The 24,445-nt window shown below is 34.7% G+C and overlaps 1 protein-coding gene and 2 long non-coding RNA genes across 3 annotated transcripts; 1 reads left to right on the top strand and 2 right to left on the bottom strand.

Moving 5' to 3' along the window:
* Positions 1-349: 349 nt before the first annotated feature.
* LOC110006545 (uncharacterized) lies at positions 350-5,246 on the bottom strand. The gene is made up of 3 exons (XR_002279585.2): positions 4,563-5,246; positions 926-1,013; positions 350-759 (listed from the first exon to the last, which is right to left on the bottom strand). It is a non-coding gene; the product is annotated as an uncharacterized LOC110006545 (long non-coding RNA).
* A 184-nt stretch (positions 5,247-5,430) lies between these two features.
* On the top strand, positions 5,431-7,570 carry LOC18426066 (flavonol synthase/flavanone 3-hydroxylase). Its single transcript, XM_006830592.4, has 2 exons — positions 5,431-6,524; positions 7,009-7,570. Exons 1-2 carry the CDS (start codon positions 5,739-5,741, stop codon positions 7,222-7,224), a joined length of 1,002 nt encoding a protein of 333 aa, XP_006830655.1. The 5' UTR covers positions 5,431-5,738; the 3' UTR covers positions 7,225-7,570.
* Positions 7,571-19,055: 11,485 nt separating this feature from the next.
* Positions 19,056-23,098, bottom strand: LOC148779340 (uncharacterized). Its single transcript, XR_016047725.1, has 4 exons — positions 23,014-23,098; positions 21,457-22,188; positions 19,821-19,923; positions 19,056-19,177 (listed from the first exon to the last, which is right to left on the bottom strand). It is a non-coding gene; the product is annotated as an uncharacterized LOC148779340 (long non-coding RNA).
* Between the last annotated feature and the right edge of the window lie 1,347 nt (positions 23,099-24,445).

Genomic DNA, 24,445 nt, shown 5'->3' with positions numbered 1-24,445 from the left:
GGCCTCAGGTTGCAATAAGGGAGTTGGGTTAGGAGAGATTACTGGGACTTTCCTGCTGGTTCACAGAGAGAAGAGATATTAGAGAGAATAAAGCTTTGGTTCAATTGGCTCTCAAAAGTATCCTTTCCCATCAACCATTCCACCACAAAGTCCCCACCAAAACTATAATCTGAGTATTGGAAAGCATAGAAACAAAAATATAGATTTCATCAATCAATTTCGCAATGTCTTCATTAATTCCAATTTAAAAAATTGCAAAAGATGTCAAGCCCAAAAAATATCACCCAGATTAAATTTCTTGAATGAGTGGATAGCATGTTCTGGTCTAAGAAGTGTGAGGAACTTAAGCTATACAAAAATTCCATTTGAAGATATTCAACATGCACTTTGAAACTATACAAAATTCTACTTGCAACATGAATTTGCAATATATGGAAGCTATACAAAAATTCCATTCCGAACCTCCATTCCAAGATAAAGTTTTCTCCACTAGCATTGGGGTTACAAAAGATTTCTATGATGATGAGCTTGATTGTTGAGCATTGGGCTTGCAAAAATTTCTAAGATGATGAGCTTGATTGTTGAGCATTAGGCTTGCAAAACATTTCTAAGATGATGAGCTTGATTGTTGAGTATTGGGCTTGCAAAAAATTTTTGAGATGATGAGCTTGAGGGTTAACCACTGGGCTTGTACAAAAAACTCCAGTCTTGTTCTTAAAGTTATGGCCTCTGCTTTGACTTCTTGCATTGTCATCCAAACTGATATAGTCATTGAAAATTTAGGATATATATTAGCTTGGTAACCAATTGAAAATTGAAACCAATTGAAAATAGAAAGAACTAAGCATTTAACATAAAACACATGCCATTATATCCTAATACATTTAATAGATAACAATAAATTAGTGCAAATGTATCAATATACCATCACAAAAGCGAATGGTGTACATAGCGAAGTCTACATATTGTTTCACTCAGCTTCAGGCTCCATTGTGGGAATTTCCATGTCAGACCTGCATAAGTTGCAAAATAGTGATTAGTTGATGGATTATTTCAAATTCACAAGAAAATATTAAAGTATAACAATATTAAATTATAATTGTAAGCATAATTATAATTTTACCCTTGAGTTCTAAATGTTGGACATGTTCGCCTATCATGCCCTACATTTTAGCAAACAGAACACTTCTTCGTGCTTGTTTTCTTTTCCCATTGTGCTTTCTTTCTTACAGTGCTAAGCCGCCCTTTTGTTCGAGCACATTGTGATTCAAGAATAATGATGTTTGGGTTAGTCCATGGTAAGTAATTATGACTAAACATGACATCCTTTAAATTGCTACCTTGATTCGAACAAGTTGCCTCTTTTTCATACTCCAATCTCTTCCTCTCTATTTTTTCGTTACACTCTATAAGAATATTTTTTGTAAATTCTCAGAGTCTTTCACTATCTGATTCGTTTGATACAACTTTAAAGGTGACTCTACTTAAATCATCGTAACGAGCAGTTTGAGACTCCTTATAGTCAGCTTTAATTTGAACACCATCGTCATCTAATACTATCCCTTTGTTTCCTTCCTTAGTCCATCTTCTCATGATGTAGTGCTCGGGGATGAGCATAACATTATTATAATAGAATACATTTAAGACGTGCACAAAGAATACCATCATGTTCATACAAGCAACATGAACAAGTTGTTGTGATTTCTGATTCATTGAATACCACTTTATATTGTGGTCGATTGACATCATATTTATACACCCTATATGTGGTATTTGGTCCCTCAACTTCGAAAGACACTGCAACCATGGGAGGTATCTTTTGAATTTCCTCAACAAACTTCCTAAATACACTATGAGTATACAACTTAGCAGCTTGTTTTTCATAGGGGAATGTCATTGTCATCACTGGAATACCTTCAATGCTCTTGAAGTCCATCATATTTTCTTTCTCATATAGATGATCATTTGATTTATGGCAATGCTTTGCAAATCCTGAAAAATTTGTGTTGAATTGACATACTGTTTAATAAAATTATTCATAGATTCACTCTGTTGACTAGACCGTGCATCAGTAAGAAATGTATCCTACATAGACACGTCAACCCACTGAGAAAGACATCCATATATTGTGTTAAACCATTCATTCCCATCGAGCTCATATTTTTGGAGCATTCTGGACCAACGATCCTCAAAATCATTAATTGTCTCATTATAATCAGTAGTGATTCTATGCAGCTCATGTATGAACCATGGGTGCTTCCGCTCAACATGGCCTAATTTTTCTTAAAACTTTCGTAAAATATGTCATCTACATAATCAATGTCGTGCATTGGAAGAACTTCTTTAATTGCAGCAGTCATGACTGCATCTGGAACAGTAATGATGCAACCCGGTTCTCGACTCTGCATAGCTTCTAGTCAATGCCCAAACCACCAACTAAAAGACTATGTTGTCTCATGCCTAATTAGTGTACAACATAAGACTGTATTGTTTCCATGGTGGTTTGCTCCAATAATGGTGGCAAAAGGTATGTAATATGCATTTGTCTTATATGTTGTATAAAAAATAACTACATCACCAAAATATTCATATGATATCCTTGATCGCGAGTCGAGTCAATCCATAACACATTACAGACTTGACCTACCTCGTCAAGCTGTATTTTATAAAAAAACCATGGATTCGCCTCAATACGCTCACGAAAGTAGGCCAAAAGAGCCTCCTCATCCCTCCCTCTAACACTCACCTTCCTATGGGTGCTATGGATAAAGTTTTCGACATCTACGTGAGTGAAGCCCAGAGCATTTGACCCATTCACATGTTTAGTTAAAATTTGCATAATTTTATGCACACAAAACCTTGCTGAAGACATCGCTTTAATCAAGTTCATGGTAGCTATTAAGATGGCCCGATATGATCTCAAATTATGTATACTTGTGGGAGTGCTCCTCAACAAATTTCGTTACAACCCACTTTCCCTCTTTCATTCTGTGTACCCTTAACATTGCTTTGCATCCTTCCCTTGTTATTGGTAGAGGATGAATTTTTGCCATCTTTTAAACAAACATAATCTCGCTTCCTCAAATTGTTATCCTTGTCCTTCCTTGGCCTCACAAGACGAATGCTAAAGCCTTTTCGTTCGGCATATGCATTGTAAAATTTATTCACAACATCCTCATATTCAAAGTCCATTCCTATAAATAAGTCCTTTTGATGCTCACTATTGTTTTGTTGATCACAAAATAGTGGGACCTCAATGTCTTCACCATCCCCAGTTGCTATGACATTATCATAACTCACATCCATAAATTTGTTTTTATAGAACTCATCCTGGTCCATCCTTATAGAAAAAACAGTATTTGGATGTTATGAAAGAAGCTAAAGAAGTAACATTCAATTGAGCAGTATTAGGCAGTGAATTGAACACTGAGAAAAAAGAATTCGATTAAGTAATTCATTGAGATAAGCAGCCACCATTCAATAAAAAAAGGCCAATTTAACGGGGTGCCGTGTTTTTTCTTTATCTCTTCCTTTTTCTTTTTTTTTTTGAGCAAGGTTTAAAACCAGTAGCCACTTTTGCAAACTCGGAACTTGTGTGCCACTCATTGATCAAAGACAAGAATCCCCTATCAACATGGATCCTTAAAATGGCAAAAGAAATACTATTAGTTCAAAGCTTCAACAAAAAAAATGCAGGAACCACAATTTCAAAGGATTCACAAATTAACTAAAAGATATAGCTTAGCCCTGATATTTATAAAAAATGGCACGGATAATCAGTTCAAAATTCAAAAAAGGAATTTCCCCTCAATGGGTCCAAAAAACAAACGTGAAACCATTACCTCGACTTTCATATTCAACAAAGAATGGAAGCAATCCTATGCCTAATGGATTCTAAAAATTGCATAGAAACACTACTAATCTCCAAATTTCACAAAAAAAACAACAATCCAAAAATTTCATAAAAAGCAACAAGCCCTCCCAAAATGGATTAAAAAAAGTAACATAGAAAACAACACTCAAGTCCAAATTTCCATAAAATGGCATGAACTACTAAGCTCCAAGCAATCTTAAAAATAAAAAAGACACCACTTTTAACAAATTTCACAAAAAAACAGCTATCAAATCTTCATAGCTCTAAATTTCATAAAATTACTATCATTCAAGAAACAAAGATAGAGAGAGTTATAATAAGGTGGGGGAACATAGAGCGTTTTCCCCTTATGAGGGGAAAGCTTTCTATGCTTCCCCTCCATTTCATCAAACACCTTACGAGCATTTCCAATCTCTCTACAAATTGAGTACAAATCAATCAGCACAATTTCAACAAAGACCTTAGAATTCAAACCCCATTCCACAAAATTCACAAAATTAGTATCATTCAAGAAACAAAGATAGAAAGAGTGATAATAAATAGCTCTAAATTTTACAAATAATGCTAGAGAGAGAGAACAAAAGGCTATAAATATCACAAATGATGCTACAGAGATTACTTTAAAACATACACACAGGCAAACACACATCTAAAATTAAACAAAAAAGAAAATTGAAAAATATCAAACCTAGGTTCTGCAAATTAGCGGCGACGATGAGAACCTTGGGTGCTGACCTAGAGGCCTCGGCACGACGAAAAGCAAACCCTGTTTTCGGGATGACCGTATTGCCTCTTGCCTGGCTTTGGACTCTCTCTCTTTAGGATCTTCCTGCCTAATCCTCTATAAAAAAGAATTTCTCCCCAAGAACCCCTCTCTCCCTCTTTTAATGGTGCGTGCTCTCTCTGCTCTCCAAGAAACCCTTTCTCCCTCTAATCTATGTGCTCTCTCTCTCCTCCAAGAAACCCTTCGGTTAGGGTGCTTTCAAGCATTTCTTCAAGAGAGAGAAAATGAGGTCATGGGGTGGTGGTAATGGAGAATGGGTAATGGAGATAACAACTTTTTGGAGGTGGGTTTTAGTCCCTCTGACCTGCGTGCTCTCTCTCTCCTCCAAAAAACCCTCTCTCCCTCTAATTTGCATGCTCTATCTCTCCTCCAAGAAATCTTCTTCTCCCCTGCTCTCTCTCTCCTTAAAATAGGTTACTCTCTCTCTAGTACAGACTTATTTCAAAATGGGTTACCAGTTGACCTCATACCGCCATTTTTTGACAACTTGAGTAAATGAATGTCAGCTCTCCATTTTAAATCAACAACTAAAAAGGTTGAAAACATAAAACTTCTATGAAATCAACATCTAAAAAAGTGGGGGAACATAAAACTTCTCTGATATGGGGAATATAGAAAGCTTTCCCTTATTAGATACCCGACTACACTACTCTTGCTGAAGATAAGGTAACGTATCCGATGCACGTGTATCGCCCATATTGGAAATTTAAGGATAAAGCATGGGCAGTTCTTGATGTTGGTGGAAACTACAACTTCCACATGCATTTAGTAGGGGTTTGGTTGGGGTTCCAAACGCACCACGTAAATCTCTTCCTTTCCGCTCTCTCTTTCCCTCTCTAAGGGGTAAAGAATCTCTCTCTCTAAGGTTCAAGTTCTCCAGTTTGGTAGAAAGCCGAGCCCACCACGTAGACCTCCTCCTCTCCACTATCTCTCTCTCGTAAACCGCCTCTTTCTCTCCAACCACTGCTATAAAACTCTCCCTCTCCCTCCCTAACTTCATCACTGCCATAAAGCCCACGCCACTGTCCTGTCCTCCTCCCCACTACAAAGCTTTAAACAAGGAAGCAAGAGGAGAGAGATATGGAGGTGCTAAGAGTCCAATCCATTGCATCAAGAACCGTAGACACAATTCCCAGCAAGTTCATCAGGCCCGAAAGCGAGAGGCCAGATGTAGGCCGCATCGGCCGGGCCCCTCAACTCCCTGTTATCGACCTCTCTAACCCAGACCAAGAATCCTTGGTCCAAGACATGGCGAAAGCAGCTCAAGAATGGGGCATTTTCCAGATCATAAATCATGGTATTCCACAACAAGTTGTCGAGGAGCTTCAGAGGGTTGGAAAAGAGTTCTTCGAGCTCCCTCAGGTGGAGAAAGAGCGGATTGCTCGCAACTCGGCCTCTCCCTCCCTCGAAGGCTATGGCACCCAGCTTCAGAAGGACCTTCAAGGGAAGCTATCATGGGTCGACTTCCTCTTCCACAACATTTGGCCGCCTTCTCGAATCAACTTCGACAAATGGCCGAAGAAACCTGCCAGCTACACCGCTTCAAATGAGGAGTATGCTAAGCATTTGCAGAATGTCGTTGACAAGCTTCTGGGTACTCTCTCTCTCGGGCTGGGGATCGAGGAGGAAGTTTTGAAGAAATCATTGGGTGGTGATGAGTTCGTATATCTCCTGAAAATCAACTATTACCCTCCATGTCCGAGGCCTGATCTCACCCTCGGCGTGGTGGCTCACACAGACATGTCCGCTCTTACCGTCCTAGTGCCCAACGACGTGCCCGGCCTTCAGGTCTGCAAGGATGACCAATGGTTCATTGCCGACTATATTCCCAACGCCCTTGTCGTGCACATCGGTGACCAGATAGAGGTATCCAAATCTCTCTCTCAAAAGACTTTCAAACAAGAAATCCATGTTTCTTTTCACTTTCTTTTTAGAATTTGGGCCATGGCAAATGCAAGATGATCCCTCCTCCGATCAACCCCCTATTTTTATTTTTGTCAAACTTACCTTTTGTCAACCTGAATTTCATTTTTTTTATTTTTTCGTTAGTAGTAAATTTCAATTTTTTTATTTTTTATTTTTGTTTTTTCGTAGGGCAGTGGCCCAAGTTTTAATGTACTGCCCTTCAAAAAAGACAAAAAAAAAAAAAAAAAACCAAAAATTTGGGTGGACCAAAAAGTAATTTTAAAAAAAATAAGTTGACCAACCATTATAATTTACGCATATAAGCGGAGCATTTCACATTTTACCTAAAATTTCAAGGGGCCGTAAATAAATCGCTCATTCATGAATAGTGATTAGGCTCCTAATGGACAACGTTCTCTAATTTTGTTGTTATTTGGGTGTATAGATTTTGAGCAATGGCAAGTATAAGAGCGTTTTGCATAGAACAACCGTTAACAAGGAGAAGGCAAGGATGTCATGGCCCGTGTTTTGCAGTCCACCCGACGAATGCATGATCGGCCCTCTACCACACCTCACGGACGAAACCAACAACCCGCCCAAGTACAAGACCAAAAGTTTCAAAGATTATGCTTATTGCAAACTAAATAAACTCCCTCAGTAATATTATTTAGCAAAAACTGTTTTGTGTTTTTTTTGGGTAATACAATGAGGATGACTGCCCATGCTTGTTTTTTAAATCATTAGTTGTTTTTTAAGGTACTAAGTGAGAATAAAAGCTAGGGCCACGACCCTAACCCCATTCTCAAACTGTTTTGTGATTGATGCAAAGGGATCCACATGCCTCGCTCCCACGGACATCTGAAATTGGATTTCTTTGAGCATGAGCACTGGAAGTGCCACAACACAATTTCACATTTCACAAGGAAGGAGTAATTGTGCACTCTGTGCGCCATATCTGAACGGTGTTGTTGCGTGATTTCTCTTTAAATAAAGCTATTACTTGCTCATATGTGGAGTAATTGTGCACTCTGTGCTCCATACCTAAACAGTGTTGTTGCGTTATTTCTCTTTAAAGAAAGCTATTACTTGCTCATGTGTAAGGCGGTTGCTGAATTTTAAGATGTGCGCCTTTCACCACACGTGACCGTGTTTATTATTTTAAGGTTCCCTGTTTTTTTCTTTATTCATTGTGTTGTCGTCATGCAACGAAATAATTTAGGTACCATATTTTGGGGCGCATTTTTATGTGTTGTCGCGACGTAGGTTAATAAATTGAGTCCTAATTTTTGTTTTTTTTTACAAATGCGTTAGATTCCCTATGGGCTCCTTGTTACCCTTGTTTTATTGTGTTGTCACGATGTAGGTTAATAAATTGGGTCCTAAGGTTGCGTTAGAATTCCTTCTTATTTATTTATTTATTTATTTATTTAAATTTTTTTTTTTTTTTTAAACAAATGCGTTAGATTCCCTACGGGCTCCTTGTTACTCTTGTTTTATTGTGTTGTCGCGACGTAGGTTAATAAATTGGGTCCTAAGGTTGCGTTAGATTTCCTCTTTTTTTTTTTTTTTTTTTTTTTTTTTTTTTTTTTTTTTTTTTTTTTTTTTTTTTTTTTTTTAACAAATGCCGTAGATTCCCTACTTTCGTAAATGATATATTATAGTTTTGCGAAAGGGAAATGTTTCTATCTTACCCGAATAACATATAAATGACATGTGACCCAATTTCTTAGCCGTTTGATTAAGATTAGACGGCTACGATTGTTCATACTACAATGTCACGGCGAATTTTTTCGACAAAACATTTTTGAAATGAAATTTTGAACGTCGCATCATAAAATTAGGGCAAGAAAAATAATGATCAAAATGTCCTGAAATTTTCAAAGGTATTTTAATAATTTTTTTATCACCAGAAATATTTTTTATTATTGTTATCATGTACGCCCCTGTCAGATCTGTGCATGCACCAAATTTTTTGTTAAAACTATTTATTGAAGAAAAAAAAATATATGAGTTGTATGATCTAGATCTAACAGTTAGACACAAGTCCCCCATCAGGAAGGTTCTGCATATTAAAACCAAGGGCATTGAAACTGAAAAAAATACACATTGTATTGCATTAAACCATTTACTGAGAAAAGAAACCAAACGGGTATTGAGTTACAATTTCATACAAGACTTACTATACTACCTCATGACTTAAGCATGAGAATGCTGAGAATATATATGTTATATATGCTATAATTGAGTGGAAACTGCTACAGTTCCACGATTCTTTTTAGCTACTTAGATATTAATATATATGGGTACTCTATTATAAAAGATCCAGATAAACTCAATATTCCAGTGGGAGCACCCATTTGTGTTTAACAGACCAGTTACAACAACATACTATAATGTTGTTCACCCATAGAACCCGAATATGGGGCACTAGTTGTATAGCTAGAGAAGGGAGTAGCTTGATTGCAGAACTCTTGCCTCTGAAGATACGACCGCATGAGATGAGAATACGTGATGAACTTATACGACAACAGGTCCATGATTCGCGATGCGACATAAAAAATGGACTATGACTACGTTTAGGATGAGATCCAAGCAGCAAAGAAAAAGATGTGTTGTCTTCATAAATCCTTTGTGAAATGATTGATAACGAAAGCCATGATTAATGTAATAAGCGAGAATAAGTGAAAAATACTTGAGAGAGATTGTAATCTGGGGAAGAGAATATCAAGAAGAGAGATTGTAATGCTATCAAATGACAAGTGGGAGATGTTGGGTTTACATGGTCATTAAAGGCCTTATAAGAGTTTGTATAATCATTTTATACAGTGAAACATAAACTCAATGGGAGTGTGGTCCTCTTGTGGACTATATTAGAATTATTATTTGCCGATACTTGGACTTGACTTGACGTGTTAGGCCAATCCAGATGGAAAACCCAAGGTACTTGGGCATAGAGTTAAACTGATGAGGGTTCAGTGGGTCATTCCTTGATGAGATCAAAGTTGCCCGGATAAGTGAGCTAAGGGACTATATGGCTCTTGTGTGTGATGGTTGACTTTTAGAGATTGGGCTAAAGCCTCATCCTTGAACCATCACACGTCATGTATGTAGACAGCCATATCGAGATAGCAATCCACCATTGAGGGTGAAGCATGTACATGTGCGAGAGATTACCCCTATCTATTATGGAGTTGTGGTTGCATCATGGTCTGGGGGACCAAGGATTTATCTCTATGGGAGAATGGTCCATAGATTGGGATTACATCCCCTAGCCTATTGGCTTACTTTGGTGGCCTAATCATGAAACCTTGCAGTGAATTGTGGGTCTTACAGGAACCGCTAGGTCAGTTTGAGAAATCTAGTGTGTATTATAGTCCACAATTGCAGGTGGAGTGCTCCATTATATTCATAATTTATAGACTTATTCTCATCAAAATTGATTAATTTTAATTATTCTTATTTTATATAATTTTTAGAATGATTATTTTCAATGTTTTAAATAATCAAAGAGAAATAAATTTTATTCTAAATTATAAAAATCAATTTAAATATTCACTAAACTATGAGGGACCCACGATAAGATATGAGGCTTATTTAAATTGTCGTCACATGATAGAATTGGATAGGGCCCACTTGGAGCCACCTAGGGTGGCACACCCCACCCATAGGAGGTTGGCTTTCTATTTTGTGGATTGAAGTCTCATGCTAAGTTGACTTTCTAATTTTATGTTAAGCATTTTTTGATTTATGAATTAAGATAATAAAATTTGATGTCTCGTGAATCAAGATATTTTGATTGAATGAATAAGAAATAAATATTCATAAAAAAAGAATGTATGACTATATTTTCATTATTTGAATATTTGATAGGAATAGGTTTAAAAAATGGAAGATATGGTTTTAACACATTCAATTGAATCTTGATGGCAGATCTAAGGAACGGATGGTTCACATCTCTCACCCCACAAGTCTCTTTAGATCAATGATCTATATTTGATCTCACTAAAGATGACAAAGCTTAATAATTAAAAATATTAATAAGTAGGAGCTCTCTCTCCCTAAATCTCTACCTCTATCCTCTTCTCTCTCCTCTCTCTAAAAGTATCATTTATAGAAGGTAGAAAGGGACACACCCCACATAAGAAAGAAAATAAAAATTTAAAATTCATATAAAATTTAAAATTTATATATACCGTCCTTTATCACATAGTCTAACTTTTATCCATATGCATGCAATTATATCAATCATAGTTTTAAAATTCGACGATCTAGATTGGAAAGAATCCATCGGGCTGATTTGGATCCCAAAAACTATTGAAACATGGCAGGATCTCCCCACTGGCCACTTGGTTCCTACCGGTTCTCTAATAAACAGGCTTCCAATAGAACCGGCCGGTTCTCGACCGGGTTTGTCAAGAGAACCAACGACTTCGTCCTAAACCGGTGGCACAATATAATATTATTTTGTTATTTATTTATCTAATTTTTTACTTAAGAGCAGCAGCCCACCCCACCATGCAAATACATGGTCCCAGCCACGTCATTGACTCACACCTTTAAGCCTTTCACACCTCATACCTCAATGCCCTCAACATCTTTTTTATAGCCCCACCCAACCTCGTTACTCTTGAATTTGCCGGGTGTGGGACTAAGCAAGATTTCCCCACGTTTAGACTTCGAGATATAAAAAAAATCATCTCCAACGCTTTCTACCATGAAACATTATGGAAATTTCAAAAAGGGTAATCTCAAGTCATTGATCATTCACAAGTTTCTAAACCCTAAAGCCTAAAACCCCAAAACCCTAAACCCTAAACCCTAAAACCCTAAACCCCAAGAAAGTGCTTTCTAGGAAAACCTTTTCCTGAAAATTGTATTTTATTTTCCAGAAAAGTATTTTCTGGGGAAATCTTCTCCTGGAAATTGTCCGTTTTCCAAGAAAGTGTTTTCTGGGAAGTCCTTTTCCAGGAAATTGTTTTCCTTGAAAGTGTTTTCTAGAAAATGTTTTCTAGAAAATGTTTTCCAGGAAAGTATTTATCTAAGAAAGTGCTTTCTAGGAAACCCTTTTCCAAGAGAGTGTTTTTTGGGAAAACCTTTTCCAGAAAATTTTTTTTTTAGGAAAACCTTTTCCAAGAAAGTGTTTTCTTGGAAAACCATTTTGTAGAAATTGTCTAGGAAAATGTTTTCCTTGAAAGTGTTTTCTAGATAATGTTTTCTAGGAAAACATTTAGAAAAATATTTTTCTAAGAAAGTGCTTTCTAGGAAAACCTTTTCCAGTAGAGTGTTTTCTTGGAAAACCTTTTCCAGGAAAATATTTTCTGGGAAAACCTTTTCCAGGAAAGTGTTTTCTGGGAAAACCATTTCCTGAATATTGTCTAGGGAAATGTTTTCCGTGAAAGTGTTTTCTAGGAAGTGTTTTCTAGATAATGTTTTCTAGGAATACATTTTCCAGGAAAATATTTTTCTAAGAAAGTGCTTTCTAGGAAAACCTTTTCCATAAAAGTGCTTTCTGGGAAAATCTTTTCTTGGAAAGTGCTTTCTGGGAAAACGTTTTCCAGGAAAGTGTTTTTTGGGAAAACCTTTTCCAGGAAATTATCTAGGATAATGTTTTCTAGGATTATATTTTCCTAAGAATTTTTTTTCTGGGAAAACCTTTTCCAGGAAAGTTTCTTCTGGGAAAAAACTTTTCCAAGAAATTGTCCCTTTCCAGGAAAGTGTTTTCTGGGAAAAACCTTTTCCAAGAAATTGTCTCAAAAGATGTTTTCCTTGAAAGTGTTTTCAAGAAAATGTTTTCTAAGAAAATGTTTTCCTGGAAAATATTTTCCTAAGAAAGTGCTTTCTAGGAATACCTTTTCCAAGAAAGTGTTTTCTAAGAAAATGTTTTCCAGGAAAGTGTTTTCTGGGAAAACCTTTCCAAGAAATTGTCTTGGAAAATGTTTTCTTTAAAAGTGTTTTCTTGAAAATATTTTTTAAGAAAATGTTTTACTAGAAAATGTTTTCTATGAAAACGTTTTACAGGAAAATATTTTCTTTTTCCATGAAAGTGCTTTCTAGGAGAACATTTTTCTAGGAAAACCTTTTCCTATAAATTGTTTTCTGGGAAAACATTTTCCAGGAAATTATTTTATAGGAAATTGCTTTCTAGGAAAACATTTTCCTAGAAAGTGTTTTCTAAAAAATGTTTTCTAAGAAAGTGCTTTACAAGAAAATATTTTCCAAGTGTTTTCCAAGAAAGTGCTTTCTAGGAGAACCTTTTCTAAGAAAAGGAAAATGTTTTACTAAGAAAGTGTTTTCTAGGAAAATGTTTTCCATGAAATTGTTTTCTAAGTAAACCTTTTCCAAGAAAGTATTTTCTAGGAAAATGTTTTCCTAAAAAGTGTTTTCTAAAAAATGTTTTTTAGGAAAATGTTTTACAAGAAAACATTTTCTAAGAAAGTGTTTTCTAGGAAATTGCTTTCTAGGAAAACCTTTTCTAGGAAAATGTTTTCTAGGAAAATGTTTTTTCAGAAAACGTTTTCCAAAAAATATTTTCTAAAAAAACTTTTTCCAAAAAATATTTTCTAGAAAATGTTTCATGTGAGAAATTATTTTCTAGATGAAAATATTTTCATATGAAAATGTTTTCTCTATAAAATATTTTCTAAAGAAAACATTTTCTAGAAATCATTGTCAAAAATGTTTTCTAGAAAATATATAAAAATGTTTTCTAAAAAAGTATTTTAATAAACCCAATCACGAGAATAAATATACAATTTAAGGAAAAAAAAATAATAGAGCATAACTTAATTCATCCACTAAGTGTTGTAAGACAAGACTACTTGACACAATTAGTAACTTCGATGAACATTTCAACTAATTTAATGCCCAAGAACATACAAATTATCGATTCATTGGCAGCTTGTGACTGTATTGCTTTAATGCCCAAGAACCTCCAATTTTTAGAGGATAAGATTTAAGTGTTAGAAAACTCAAATTTCAAATTTGTTTTTTTTTAAATAATCATCCAAAATTTTAGATTGAAAAAATCCTCCTTAGTAGGTCATCTGACCAAGGTTGAAGAAGTAAACTATATTCCTGAGGAAGCATAGTATACGTGCTCTTCATTGAATCCCCTTCCACCGCAATGGAGGGGCCCCATCTCTAATCATACAATTTCAGCCCCTCCAACAGTGCAAAGACTTAGCTTTGTAGAATTTGTATGGTCCAATTCCAATCCAATAACCTCTCATGGTCCATACCTATTTTACATGAATAATACATTTGCCCTTCAGAAATTGCGAAAACAAAACTTTTACAATGTTCATTGCTATAGAAGCAAATTGAACATCAACAACTAAAAATTTAAGAGACATTCACGCTCATCAATCACAAAAAAAGATGACACATCTTATATCCCTTACTTTTAAAATTTATGCTACCTTCATAAAAAACTCATCCCATTTCTGTGGCACCATCTTATATCCAAATAGAGGCCATAACAGCTAAAAATAAAAAAACCATATCGAAATAAGAGGAAATAAATATGGCAAATTGAGCTACAAACCATTTTCCAGGCATAGCCAATGCATGTTAAATGAGAAGGATGTTAGAATTCAAATTTGATTTAGAAAAGTATTAACATGGCTACTCCATAGTTGACTGCGAGCACTTCAGCTAAGCATGCATAAGAATTGTTTAGATATTGCCTGGTGTAAATAGAAATTGCCTAGGTACATTCAACTCTTTATCTTTTCTTTTTTTTTTTAGGAAGTTTATATCGAAAGAGAAAGATAAAACAAAGAGAAAGAGAATGAATTTCAAAAACTCATCCCATGTCTGTGGCATCATCTTATATCCAAATAGAGGCCATAACAGCTAAAAAAAAGAAACCATATTGGAATAAGAAGAAATAAATATAGCAGATTGGGCTACAAACCATTTTCCATGCATAGCCAATCCATGCTTAAATGAGAAGGATGTTAGAATTCAAATTTGATTTAGAAAAGTATTAACATGACTACTCTATGTTGACCGCGAGCACTTCAGCTAAGCATGCATAAGAATTGTTTAGATATTGCCTGGTGTAAATGGAAATTGCCTAGGTACATTCAGCTCTTTATCTTTTCTTTTTTTTTTGAAGAAGTTTATATTGGAAGATAAAGAGAAAACAAAGAGAAAGAGAATGAATTTCACTCAACAAAATGCAACCATGCTAATGCAAATAAAAAATGAAGAATGTATATAATAGAAAGAAACTCCACCTTAATCCCAGAGGGACTCTCTATAAAGCTCAGTATGTATGTATTTGTTCGAAAGCTATGAAAAGAGCATCCATGACCTGGTAATGGGGGGAACCCAAGATTTCCTTATTTAGCACTGCAAGAAAGAAGTTGTCAAATCCCAATTCACAAAAGCTATCTTACAAATATAAATAAAAATTAATAATGATAAAAAAATGCAAGAGACACACTATCTACTATAATTGAAAACTAAATAAAAGCTATGCCCCCAAACAGTCACAACATTTGGCGTTAAAACCAATACACATCAGAATAACATAAGCCACATTGGAATAAGAGGAAATAAATATGGCAGATTGGGCCACAAACCACTTTCCATGCATAACAGCTAAAAAACAGAAGCCATATTGGAATAAGAGGAAATAAATATGGCAGATTGGGCCACAAACCACTTTCCATGCATAACCAATCCATGCTTAAATGAGAAGGATGTTAGAATTCAAATTTGATTTAGAAAAGCATTCACATGGCTACTCCATAGTCGATTGAGACCAATACACATTAGAATAACTTAAGCCATATTGGAATAAAAGGAAATAAATGTGGCTGATTGGGCCACAAACCACTTTTCATACATAACAGCTAAAAAACAGAAGCCATACTGGAATAAGAGGAAATAAATATGGCAGATTGGGCCACAAACCACTTTCCATGCATAGTCAATCCATGCTTAAATGAGAAGGATGTTAGAATTCAAATTTGATTTAGAAAAGTATTTACATGGCTACTCCATAGTCGACTGAGAGCACTTCAGCTAAGCATGTCTAAGAATTGTTTAGATATTGCCAGGTGTAAATGGAAATTTCCTAGAGACATTCAGCTCTATATCTTTTTTCTTTGTTTGAGGAAGTTTATATCGGAAAAGAAGGAGAAAACAAAGAGGAGAAAAAGAATGAATTTCACTCAACAAAATGCAACCATGTTAATGCAAATAAAAAATGAAGAATGCATATAATAGAAAGAAACTCCACCTTAATATTAGAGGGACTCTCCTTAAAGATCAGTTTGTATGTGCTTGTTCGAAAGCTATGAAAGAGCATCATTGACCTGGTAAAGGGTGGAACCCAAGATTTCCTTCATCAGCATTACAAGAAAGAAGAAGACAGAGATTGTCAAACCTCAAATCTCAAAAGTTATCTCAAATATAAATAAAAATCAATAATGATAAAAATTACAAGAGACACACACTATCTACTATAATTGAGAAATAAATAAAAGCTATGCCCCCAAACAGTCACAACATATGGCGTTAAAACCAATACACATAACAGCTAAAAACAAGAAGCCATATTGGAATAGGAGGAAATAAATGTGGCAGATGGGACCACAAACCATTTTCCATGCATAGCCAATCCATGCTCAAATGAGAAGGATGTTAGAATTCAAATTTGATTTAGAAAAGCATTAACATGGCTACTCCGTAGTTGATTGAGAGCACTTCAGCTAAGCATGTCTAAGAATTGTTTAGATATTGCCTAGTGTAAATGGAAATAGCCTAGGTACATTCAGCTCTTTATGTTTTTTCTTTTTTTGGGGAAGTTTGTATCGGAAGAGACAGAGAAAACAAAGAGGAGAAAGAGAATGAATTTCACTCAACAAAATGCAACCATGTTAATGCAAATAAAACATGAAGAATGCATATAATAGAAAAAGAAGAAGACAGAGATTGTCAAACCCCAAATCTCAAAAGCTATCTTACAAATATAAATAAAAATCAATAATGATAAAAAATTACATGAGACACACATTATCTACTATAATTGAGAAATAAATAAAAGTTATGCCCCCAAACAGTCACAACATATGGCGTTAAAACCAATACGCATAACAGCTAAAAAAAAGAATCCATATTTGAATAGGAGGAAATAAATATGTCAGATTGGGCCACAAACCATTTTCCATGCATTAGCCAATCCATGCTTAAATGAGAAGGATGTTAGAATTCAATTTTGAATTAGAAAAGCATTCCCATGGCTACTCCATAGTTGACTGAGAGCATTTCAACTAAGCATGTCTAAGAATTGTTTAGATTGCTTGGTGGAAACGGAAATTGCCTAGGTACATTCAGCACTTTATCTTTTTTCTTTTTTTGAGGAAGTTTATATCGGAAGAGAAAGATGAAACAAATAGGAGAAAGAGAATGAATTTCACTTAACAAAATGCAACCATGTTAATGCAAATAAAAACTGAAGAATGCATATAATAGAAAGAAACTCCACCTTAATCCCGGAGGGACTCTCCATAAAGCTCAATTTGTATGTGTTTGTTCGAAAGCTATGAAAAGAGCATCCTCGACCTGGTAATTGGGGGAACCCAAGATTTCCTCCACCAGTACTATAAAAAAGAAGAAGACAGAGATTGTCAAACCCCAATTCTCAAAAGCTATCTTACAAATATAAATAAAAATCAATAATGATAAAAAATTGCAAGAGACACACTATCTACTATAATTGAGAAATAAATAAAAGCAAAGCCCCCAAACAGTCACAACATTTAGCGTTAAAACCAATACACATAACAGCTAAAAAAAAGACGCCACATTGGCATAAGAGGAAATAAATATGGCAGATTGGGCCACAAACCGTTTTCCATGCAAAGCCAATCCATGCTTAACTGAGAAGGATGTTAGAATTCAAATTTGACTAAGAGCACTTCAGCTAAGCATGTCTAAGAATTGTTTAGATATTGCCTGGGTACATTCAGCTCTTTATCTTTTTTCTTTTTTTGAGGAAGTTTGTATCTAAAGAAACAGAGAAAACAAAAAGAGGAGAAAGAAAATGAATTTCACTCAACAAAATACAACCATGTTAATGCAAATAAAAAATGAAGAATGCATATAATAGAAAGAAACTCCACCTTAATCCCAGAGGGACCCTCCAAAAAGCTCAGTTTGTATGTGTTTGTTCAAAAGCTATGGAAAGAGCATTCTTGACCTGGTGGTAAAATGGGGAACCCAAGATTTCATTCATTAGCACTGCAAGAAAGAAGAAGACAGAGATTGTAAAACCCCAATTCTGTAAAGCTATCTTACAAATATAAATAAAAATCAATAATGATAAAAAATTAAAAGAGACACACACTATCTACTATAATTAAGAAATAAATAAAAGTTATGCCCCCAAACAGTCACAACATTTGGCGTTAAAACCAATACATATAACAACTAAAAAAAAGAAGCCATATTGGAATAAGAGGAAATAAATATGGCAAATTGGGCCACAAACAGTTTTCCATGCATAGCCAATTCATGCTTAAATGAGAAGGATGTTAGAATTCAAATTTGATTTAGAAAAGCATTAACATGGCTACTAAATAGTTGACTGAGGGCACTTCAGCTAAGCATGTCTAAGAATTGTTTAGATATTGCCTCCTGTAAATGGAAATTGCCTAGGTACATTCAGCTCTTTATCTTTTTTCTTTTTTTGAAGAAGTTTATATCGGAAGAGAAAGATAACACAAAGAGGAAAAAGAGAATGAATTTCACTCAACAAAATGTAACCATGTTAATGCAAATAAAAACTGAAGAATGCATATAATAGAAAGAAACTCCACATTAATCCCAAAGGGACTCTCCATAAAGCTCAGTTTGTATGTGTTTCTTCAAAAGCTATGAAAGAGCCCAAGATTTCCTCCATCAGCACTGTAAGAAAGAAGAAGACAGAGATTATCAAACCCCAATTCTCAAAAGCTATCTTACAAATATAAATATAAATCAATAATGATAAAAAATTGCAAGAGACACACACTATCTACTATAATTGAGAAATAAATAAAAAGCTATGCCCCCAAACAGTCACAACAATTGGCGTTACAACCAATACACAAAACAGCTAAAAAAAAGAAGCCATATTGGAATAAGGGGAAATAAATATGGCAGATTGGGCCACAAACCATTTTCCATGCATAGTCAATCCATGCTTAACTGAGAAGGATATTAGAATTCAAATTTGATTTAGAAAAGCATTCACATGGCTACTCCATAGTTGATTGAGAGCTCTTCAGCTAAGCATGTTTAAGAAATGTTTAGATATTGCCTGGTGTAAATGGAAATTGCCAAGGTACATTTCAGCTCTTCATCTTTTTTCATTTTTAGAGGAAGTTTATATTGGAAGAGAGAGAGAAAACAAAGGGGAGAAAGGGAATGAATTTCACTCAACAAAATTCAAGCATGTTAATGCAAATAAAAACTGAAGAATGCATATAATAGAAAGAAACTCTACCTTAATCCTCGAGGGACTCTCCATAAAGCTCAGTTTGTATGTGTTTGTTTGAAAGCTATGAAAAGAGCATCCTTGACTTGGTAATGGGGGGAACCCAAGATTTCCTCATTCAGCACTGCAAGAAGTAAGAAGACAGAGATTGTCAAAGCCCAATTCTCAAAATCTATCTTACAAATATAAATAACAATCAATAATGATAAAAAATTGCAAGAGACACACATTATCTACTATAATTGAGAAATAAATAAAAAGGTATGCCCCCAAACAGTTGCAACATTTGGCGTTAAAACCAATACACATAACAGCTAAAAAAAAGAAGCCATATTGGAATAAGAGGAAATAAATATGGCAAATTTGGCCACAAACAGTTTTCCATGCATAGCCAATCCATGCTTAAATGAGAAGGATGTTAGAATTCAAATTTGATTTAAAAAAGCATTAACATGGCTACTCCATAGTTGACTGAGGGCACTTCAGCTAAGCATGTCTAAGAATTGTTTAGATATTGCCTAGTGTAAATGGAATTTACCTAGGTACACTTCAGCTAACCATGTCTAAGAATTGTTTTGATATTGCCTAGTGTAAATAGAAATTGCCTAGATACATTCAACTCTTTATCTTTTTTCTTTTTTTGAGGAAGTTTATATCGTAATAGAGAGAAAACGAAGAGGAGAAAGAGATGAATTTCACTCAACAAAATGCAACCATGTTAATGCAAATAAAAAATGAAGAATGCATATAATAGAAAGAAACTGCACCTTAATCCTAAAGGGACTCTCCATAAAGCTCAGTTTTTATGTGATTGTTCGAAAGCTATGAAAAGAGCATCCTTGGGGGAACCCAAACTTTCCTTCATCAGCACTGCAAGAAAGAAGAAGACAGAGATTGTCAAACCCCAATTCTCAAAAGCTATCTTACAAATATAAATAAAAATCAATAATGATAAAAATTTGCAAGAGACACACACTATCTACTATGATTGAGAAATAAATAGTTATGCCCCCAAACAGTCAAAACATTTGGCGTTAAAACCAATACACATAATATTACAATTAAACACGAACAAAATTACAAAAAGGAGATGTGTAAATTTGTATACCTCTCTCTCTCCAATCATATATTAATGAGCACATAGCAAGGTTAAGTGTATCTCAATCTCTCACCATCCATGCTATCTCCTATATAAACAATTAAAGATAAATTTTATGGGCTTTTTGAGACCAAGACTACATACAACTAGGTTCATCGCATCTACAGAAAAATAATGGAATTTTTTCACCCTAAAAAGGAAAACTTAGAAAGGCAAAGACACCTTGGTGGAACCTAGTTGATAAACTGGATAGACATAAAGTGAAATACAATATTGCATGACTGTCAAATATTTAACAAAATATGGTGATGTGTTCAAATGGTTCGAGATGCTAGGGACAGGGTACTTGATTGAGGCCAATCTAATAACATTCATTGAAGCCAAAAGATATTCTACTCCCTCAGGAGTATACAGTCCATTTACTCCCTCGGAAAAAACCCCACCTAAGACTAGTTTTAGGGAATATAACCTCTTTAACACATAGATTAGCATCAATAGAAGAAATTTCCTAATTGCACCATCAAAGCACTTGAAAAAAAAAAATGTCTCAAGCTTGAATAGAAACCGTCTAATTTTTAGAGGATGAGATTTAAGTGTTAGAAAATTCAAATTTCAATTTTTTGTTTTTAAATAATCATCTAGTGATTCTAAGGTGGTTATCAAAATTTTAGATTGAAAAAATCCTCCTAGTAGGTCATCTGACAGAGGGAGAAGAAGTAAACTATGCTCCTGAGGGAGTGTAGTATACGTGTTCTTCATTGTATCCCCTTCCACTGCAACGGAGGGCCCCATCTATAATCATACAAATTCAGCCTCTCCAACAGAGCAAAGACTCAGCTTTGTAGAATTTATATGGTCCAGTTCCAATCCAATAACCTCTCAAGGTCCATACCTTTTGACATGAAATACATTTGACCATCTATTAAGGATCTGATACCCTTCAGAAATAGCGAAAACAAAACTTTTACAAAGTTCATTGCTATAGAAGCAAACTGAACAGTGGCACATCAAAACTAAAATTTGAGAGATACCCCTATCCCTTACTTTGAAAATTTATGCCACTCCACAAAAAACTCATGCCATGTCTGTGTCTATACCCAAATAGAGGCATCCATAACAGCTAAAAAAAGAAGCCATATTACAATAAGAGGAAATAAATATGGCAGATTGGGCCAGCAAACCATCTTCCATGCATACCCATCCATGCAAAAGCTTAAATGAGAAGGATGTTAGAATTTAAATTTGATGTAAGAAATGTGGAGAGAGAAAGTAGGAGAAGAGAGAGATTAGGTTTTCGATCTTACGTGACGGATCCATCTTGGTAGTGAAGGACTTGACGAAGAAAACGAGACCAAACATGAGCTTGTGATCTTGTTGTGGACTAAGGGTTTTGAGGGGATGAAGCCATTCCCTGTAAAAGAGGCAAAGGCCATTCCGATTTGATTTAGAAGGATACAAGAACATGCTAAAATACAATAATTAAATTCTCGATAATTTTTAATTTATACTTCAAATATATTGGACGAATTACCCTTCAACATCATCACAAGAAAAAAATCAACACCACACTTCATACATATTAAAAAAATGGGGAGCGTAGAGAGAGAAGCAAACACAATTATCAGACAAAGATCAAGCAGAGACTAATGACAACTAAGGATACAAGAATTAAATTCTCGATAATTTTTAATTTATATTTCAAATATATTGGACGAATTACCCTTCAACATCATCACAAGAAAAAAATCAACACCACACTTCATACATATTAAAAAAATGGGGAGCGTAGAGAGAGAAGCAAACACAATTATCAGACTAAGATCAAGCAGAGACTAATGACAACTAAGGATTATGTTTAAGTTTTCAAGTTTTCAAGTTTCTAAGAAAGTTGAGAAGATTGCTTCCCTGCTTGTGTTAGAGTGAGAATTGGGACCATCTTGATCTCGATGAGCTCTTCTCTTGTAAAAGCCACATAAATAGTTTCTTCTTTTTGGGTTGCTCTCGTTGTTGAGCTCGTCATCTTCGCTTGAAGTACCCTGCGCCATTTTCTTGATTGTAAAAGTAGAAGAAAAAGATTAATGGATTTCTGATCAATGACTAATGAAGCCTTATGGTCTAAACTACAGCAAGATATTTGAAAAGATTCATGCCTGCTAGCTCTGTGATCAAGAAATGCATTGAGAGATATAGATCGGTTTATGATCAAGATACACAGAGAGAGAAAAGAGAGTAGATCAGTAGATTGTTAATAAGGACATGAATCAATGAAATATGGATTGGCCCTCATCGAGAACTTGAGTAAGGAGTAGTTTTGAGATTTATCTAGAGAAAAATTTGCGAGTGAGAACCCCTTACAATATATATATAAGATTATGGCTATATATATATATATATATATATATATATATATATATATATATATATATATATATATGTATGAATTCGATTATTTCAAATCAAAAATATCTATTTCTAAAAAAAAGAAGCCATATTGGAATAAGGGGAAATAAATATGGCAAATTGGGCCACAAACAGTTTTCCATGCATAGCCAATTCATGCTTAAATGAGAAGGATGTTAGAATTCAAATTTGATTTAGAAAAGCATTAACATGGCTACTAATTAGTTGACTGAGGGCACTTCAGCTAAGCATGTCTAAGAATTGTTTAGATATTGCCTCGTGTAAATGGAAATTGCCTAGGTACATTCAGCCCTTTATCTTTTTTCTTTTTTTGAAGAAGTTTATATCGGAAGCGAAAGATAACACAAAAAGGAAAAAGAGAATGAATTTCACCCAACAAAATGTAACCATGTTAATGCAAATAAAAACTGAAGAATGCATATAATAGAAAGAAACTCCACCTTAATCCCAAAGGGACTCTCCATAAAGCTCAGTTTGTATGTGTTTCTTCGAAAGCTATGAAAGAGCCCAAGATTTCCTCCATCAGCACTGTAAGAAAGAAGAAGACAGAGATTATCAAACCCCAATTCTCAAAAGCTATCTTACAAATATAAATATAAATCAATAATGATAAAAAATTGCAAGAGACACACACTATCTACTATAATTGAGAAATAAATAAAAAGCTATGCCCCCAAACAGTCACAACAATTGGCGTTACAACCAATACACAAAACAGCTAAAAAAAAGAAGCCATATTGGAATAAGAGGAAATAAATATGGCAGATTGGGCCACAAACCATTTTCCATGCATAGTCAATCCATGCTTAACTGAGAAGGATATTAGAATTCAAATTTGATTTAGAAAAGCATTCACATGGCTACTCCATAGTTGATTGAGAGCTCTTCAGCTAAGCATGTTTAAGAATTGTTTAGATATTGCCTGGTGTAAATGGAAATTGCCAAGGTACATTTCAGCTCTTCATCTTTTTTCATTTTTAGAGGAAGTTTATATTGGAAGAGAGAGAGAAAACAAAGGGGAGAAAGGGAATGAATTTCACTCAACAAAATGCAAGCATGTTAATGCAAATAAAAACTGAAGAATGCATATAATAGACAGAAACTCTACCATAATCCCCAAGGGACTCTCCATAAAGCTCAGTTTGTATGTGTTTGTTTGAAAGCTATGAAAAGAGCATCCTTGACTTGGTAATGGGGGGAACCCAAGATTTCCTCATTCAGCACTACAAGAAGTAAGAAGACAGAGATTGTCAAAGCCCAATTCTCAAAATCTATCTTACAAATATAAATAACAATCAATAATGATAAAAAATTGCAAGAGACACACATTATCTACTATAATTGAGAAATAAATAAAAAGGTATGCCCCCAAACAGTTGCAACATTTGGCGTTAAAATCAATACACATAACAGCTAAAAAAAAGAAGCCATATTGGAATAAGAGGAAATAAATATGGCAAATTTGGCCACAAACAGTTTTCCATGCATAGCCAATCCATGCTTAAATGAGAAGGATGTTAGAATTCAAATTTGATTTAGAAAAACATTAACATGGCTACTCCATAGTTGACTGAGGGCAGTTCAGCTAAGCATGTCTAAGAATTGTTTAGATATTGCCTAGTGTAAATGGAATTTACCTAGGTACACTTCAGCTAACCATGTCTAAGAATTGTTTTGATATTGCCTAGTGTAAATAGAAATTCCCTAGATACATTCAACTCTTTATCTTTTTTCTTTTTTTGAGGAAGTTTATATCGTAATAGAGAGAAAACGAAGAGGAGAAAGAGATGAATTTCACTCAACAAAATGCAACCATGTTAATGCAAATAAAAAATGAAGAATGCATATAATAGAAAGAAACTCCACCTTAAT

This window comes from Amborella trichopoda, chromosome 13 (assembly GCF_054954075.1).
Source record: "Amborella trichopoda isolate Santa Cruz 75 chromosome 13, AtrichopodaSantaCruz75HAP2 v2.0, whole genome shotgun sequence".
In the NCBI taxonomy this organism is placed as follows: Eukaryota; Viridiplantae; Streptophyta; class Magnoliopsida; order Amborellales; family Amborellaceae; genus Amborella; species Amborella trichopoda.
The sequence above is the reverse complement of the archived record's forward strand: the minus strand, read 5'-3'. Positions and strand labels throughout refer to the sequence as shown.

What these genes read in the sequence shown, in the direction of transcription:
- LOC18426066 (XM_006830592.4), top strand. Translation starts at nt 5,739, where the DNA reads ATGGAGGTGCTAAGAGTCCAATCCATTGCATCAAGAACCGTAGACACA. An exon ending in ACATCGGTGACCAGATAGAG is followed by an intron (nt 6,525 to 7,008) that starts GTATCCAAATCT and finishes TTGGGTGTATAG; the next exon opens with ATTTTGAGCAATGGCAAGTA.